This window comes from Nicotiana sylvestris, chromosome 10, assembly GCF_000393655.2.
Source record: "Nicotiana sylvestris chromosome 10, ASM39365v2, whole genome shotgun sequence".
Taxonomy (NCBI): domain Eukaryota; kingdom Viridiplantae; phylum Streptophyta; class Magnoliopsida; order Solanales; family Solanaceae; genus Nicotiana; species Nicotiana sylvestris.
This window is the reverse complement of record NC_091066.1, coordinates 5,497,203-5,502,485: the sequence shown is the minus strand read 5'-3', so window position 1 is coordinate 5,502,485 and position 5,283 is coordinate 5,497,203. Positions and strand designations below refer to the sequence as shown.

The 5,283-nt window shown below is 42.4% G+C and overlaps 1 protein-coding gene across 1 annotated transcript; it reads right to left on the bottom strand.

The window, feature by feature from the left end:
* Positions 1-2,421: 2,421 nt before the first annotated feature.
* LOC138878957 (uncharacterized) lies at positions 2,422-3,361 on the bottom strand. The gene is made up of 2 exons (XM_070158524.1): positions 3,169-3,361; positions 2,422-2,837 (listed from the first exon to the last, which is right to left on the bottom strand). Exons 1-2 carry the CDS (start codon positions 3,359-3,361, stop codon positions 2,422-2,424), a joined length of 609 nt encoding a protein of 202 aa, XP_070014625.1.
* Between the last annotated feature and the right edge of the window lie 1,922 nt (positions 3,362-5,283).

Here is a 5,283-nt window from a genome sequence, read left to right as displayed (position 1 = left end):
AAAACATGATAAGAATTTCTCAACATAACGAATAGCTAGTCTAAGCATGAACAATATGATCAAAGAGTACAACATTTACAAGAATAAGACTCACTCGCATACTATGACTCAACAACAACGTATAGGTACTTGTCATTTCACCTATACGTTGTACTCAACATCCAAACACATAGCAAATAGGCAAACAATACCTAATCCCTCAAGCCAAGCTTAACCACGACACTTACCTCGCTCCAACGACCAAACTCAAAGCTCAATCACAACTTTTATCTTCTCACAAGCCTCCAGACAATGGAATCTAGTAGATTACCAACCAAACGATTCAATTTAAGTCTTAGGAACTACCCACGATTACAAAGAATTCAATTTAGGCCATTTTTAAAGAAGTCAACAAAAGTCAACACCCGGGCCCGCTTGGTCCAAACCCGAAATCCGGACCAAAACCCGATTACCTATTCACCCCCGAGCCCGGATATATAATTGGTTTTGAAATTCGACCTCAATTTGAGGTCTAAATCCCCAAATTTTGAAATCCTTAATTTCTACCTAAAAATTCCCCAATTCCACCATGAAAACCTTAGATTCTAGGTTGAAATCTTGTAAAATAAAGTGAAATATTGAAAGAAACTAGTTTAAAATCACTTACCTATGATTTGGGGAGAAAAAGCTCTTTAGAAAGTCGCCTCCTGTGTTTTAGGTTTTGAAATTTTGAAGAAAGTCGCTCCAATGGCCAAACTCAAAGCTCAATCAGAACTTTTCTCTTCTCACAAGCCTCCGGACCAATAGAATCTAGCAAATTACCAACCAAATGATTCAATTTAAGCCTTAGGAACTACCCACGATTGCAGGGAATTCAATTTAGGCCATTTTTGAAACAGTCAACAAAAGTCAACACCCGGGTCCACTTGGTCCAAACCCAAAATTTAGACCAAAACCCGATTACCCATTCACCTCCCGAGCCCAGATATATAATTAGTTTTGGAATCTGACCTCAATTTGAGGTCTAAATCCCCAAATTTCGAAATCTCTATTTTCTACCCAAAAATCCCCCAATTCCCCCATGAAAATCTTAGATTCTAGGTTGCAATCTTGTAAAATGAAGTTAAAGATTGAAAGAAACTAGTTTAGAATCACTTACCTATGATTTGGGGAGGAAAAACTCTTTAGAAAGTCGCCTCCTATGCTTTAGGTTTTGAAATTTTGAAGAATGGGAGAAAAATCACGTCTAAGTCTCTTTTCATCAGCTGCATATGTTGCAAATGCAACCTGGGCTTCGCTAATGCCAAGCCCGCAAATGCAAGGAATCCATCACATTTGCAAGTTCCCCCACACTTCTGCTTCCATCGCATTTGCGAAGAAATGCTCGCAAATGCAAGCTGAGCTGACCGCAAATGCGATCCAATGATCACAAATGCGAAAATTACCTCCCCCTGTCCCCATCGCAAATGCGAAGGAATGTTCGCAAATGCGAACATTAGGTGGCCCAGATTCTCTTCGCATTTGCAATGAGAAGCTCGCAAATGCGAACTCTTCAGAGATCGCAAAATGCGATGAATTACCTTGCATTTGCGAGGTCTGAGGCCTGCAACAAGAAACCTGATGCACCAACAGTGTTCTAAGCCATTTACATTCTGTAGCCTATCCAAAACTCACTCGAGCCCTCGGGGCTCCAAACCAAACATGCACACAAGTCTTAAAATATCATACGAACTTGCTTGCACAATTAAATCGCCAAAATAACATCTAAAACTACGAATTTAGCACCAAATCGAATGAAATTTTCAAGAAAACTTTGAAATTTCTAATTTCTCAACCGGACGTCTGAATCACGTCAAACCAACTCCGTTTCTTACCAAATTTCATAGATAAGTTATAAATATTATATTGAACCTGTACGAGGCTCTAGAACCAAAATATGGGCCCGGTATTAACAAGGCCAAACATCAATCAATTTTTTAAAACCATTAGATTTTCAGATTTTTAATTTTCAAAAAAAATTCATAACTCGAGTTAGGGACCTCAGAATTCGTTTTCGGGCATACGTCCAGGTCCCATATTTCAATATGGACCCACCAGGACAGTCATAATATGGGTCCGCATCCGTTTACTCAAAACATTGATCGAAGTCAACTAAAATCAACTTTTTAGACAATTTTTTTTATTTTTATCAACTTTCAACATAAAAGCTTTCCGAAAATACGCCCGGACTGTGTACGCAAGTCAATGAGAGTAAAAATGAGATTTTTAAGGCTTAAGAGTGTAGAATCTAGTTTTCAAATATAAGATGACCTTTTGGGTCATCACATTCTCCACCTCTAAAACAGTTGTTCATCCTCAAATGGACATAGAAAAGTACCTGAGCTGGTGAAAAGGTGGGGATATATACTTCGCATATCGGACTTGGACTCCCAGGTAGCTACCTCAACAGGCTGGCCTCTCCACTGCACTCGAACTGAATGATAACTCTTCTATCTCAGCTGACGAACATGCCGGTCTAGAATAGCTACCGGCTTCTCCTTGTAGGTAAAATCCTTTGTCCAACTGGACAGTGCTGATATCTAACACGTGGGATGGATCGCCATGATACTTCCGGAGCATGGGCACATGGAACACCGGATGAACTGCTGAAAAACCAGGTGGCAACGCAAGTCTGTAGGTCACCTCCCCCACTCGCTCAAGGATCTCAAAAGGCCCAATATACCTAGGGATCAACTTGCCCTTCTTAGCAAATTGCATTACACCCTTCATGGGTGATACCCAGAGCAACACTCTCTCTCCGACAATGAATGCAACATCACGAACTCTATGGTCGGCATAACTCTTTTGCCTGGACTGAGCTGTGCGAAGTCGATCCTAAATAATCTTGACCTTATACAAGGCATCTTGTACTAACTCTGTACACAACAACCGAGCCTCCCCCAGCTCAAACTATCCAACTAGCGATCAACACCATCTACCATACAACTCTTCATAGGGAGCCATCTGAATGCTTGACTAATAACTATTGTTGTAGGCAAACTCCGCTAACGGCAAGAACTAATCCCAAGAACCTCTGAATAGTGCGCTCAGACTGTCCGTTCGTTTGAGGATGAAATGTTGTGCTCAGCTCCACCCGCATGCCCGACTCACATTGCACTGCCCTCTAGAAATGCGAGGTGAACTGCGTACCTTGATCCGAAATGATAGACACGGGCACACCGTGAAGACGGACGATCTCACGTATATAAATCTCTGCCAACCACTTTGAAGAATATGAAACTGCAACAGGAATGAAGTACGTTGACTTGGACAGCCTGTCCATAAGGACCCAAACTGCATCGAACTTCTTCTGAGTCCGTGGGAGATCAACAACGAAATCCATAGTGACCCGCTCTCACTTTCACTCAGGAATCTCTAACTTCTGAAGCAAACCACTGGGTCTCCGATGCTCACACTTAACCTGCTGACAATTCAGACAACGAGACACATATGCGATGCCACAGATCCTGATACATCTTGGCAGCGCCCAGATGAATGGAATATTGAGAACTGTGGGCCTCCTCAAGAATCAACTCACGAAGTCCATCCATATTAGGCACACAAATACGGCCCTACATCCTTAAAACTCTATCATCTCCAATAGTAACCTGCTTGGAACCACCATGTCGCACTGTGTATCTAAGGACAAGTAAATGAGGGTCGTCATACTGTCGATCTCTAATGCGCTCAAACAGGGAAGACCGAGAAACTGTACAAGCTAGAACACGGCTGGGCTCAAAAACATCCAACCTCATGAACTGGTTGGCCAAGGCCTGAGCATCCAATGCAAGTGGTCTCTCACCAACTGGAATATATGTAAGGCTACCCATACTAGCTGATTTTCTACTCAAAGCGTCGGCCACCACATTGGCCTTCCGAGATGATACAATATGGTGATAGTATAGTCTTTCAATAGCTCCAACCATCTCCTCTGCCTCAAATTGAGATCCTTTTGCTTGAACAAGTACTGCAAACTCTGATAGTTTATGAATACCTCACATGGCACGCCGTAAAGATAGTGCCTCCAAATCTTCAACGCGTGAACAATGGTTGCAGCTCTAGATCATGAACAGGGTAATTCTTCTTGTGAACCTTCAGCTGTCGTGAAGCATATGCAATAACCTTGCCACCCTACATCAATACCATACCAAGTCCAACTCGGGATGTATCACAATATACCGTATAAGATCTTGAACTTGTGGGTAACACCAATACCGGCACCATAGTCAAAGCTATCTTGAGCTTCTAGAAGCTCGCCTTACACTCATCTGACCATCTGAATAGGGCACCCTTCTGGGTCAACCTAGTCAACACGGCTGCTATAGATAAAACCCCCTCCACAAACCGATGATAATAACCCGCCAAACCCAAGAAACTACGAATCTCCGTGGCTGAAGTAGGTCTATGCCAGTTCTGAACTGCCTCAATCTTCTTAGGATCCACCTGAATACCCTCTGATGATACAACGTGCCCCAAGAAGGTGACTGGGTCCAACCAAAACTCATATTTTGAAAACTTAGCATATAACTGGCTGTCTCTTAGAGTCTGAAGTACTATCCGAAGATGTTGCTCGTGCTCCTCTCGACTGTAGGAGTAGATCAAGATATCATCAATGAATACGATCACAAAAGAATCCAAATAAGGCTTAAACACATGGTTCATCAAATCCATAAATACTGTCGGGGCGTTTGTCATCCCAAATGACATCACTAAAAACTCATAATGTCCATATCGAGTCCGAAAAGCTATCTTAGGGACATCAGACGCCCTAATCCTCAAATAATGGTAGATAGACCTCAAATCAATCTTTGAAAATACCTTGGCACCTGAAGCTGATCAAATAAGTCATCAATCCTCGGCAATGGATACTTGTTCTTGATAGTGACCTTGTTTAACTGTCGGTAATCAATGCACATCCTCATCGATCCATCTATCTTCTTCACAAATAACACAGGCGCACCCTAGGGCAAGACACTAGGTCTAATGAAGCCCTTATCAAGTAAATCTTGCAACTGCTCCTTCAACTCTTTCAACTCTGGCGGGGACATACGGTATGGCGGAATAGAAATGGGCTGACTGCCCAAAACCAAATCAATACAAGAATCAATATCCCTGTCGGGTGGAATCCCCGGTAGGTCTGCATGAAATACCTCCAGAAACTCTCGAACAACTGGTACAGAATCCATGGAAGGAACATCCTCACTAAAATCACTGACATAAGCCAAATACGCTAGACACCCTTTCTCGACCATACGCCGAGACTTC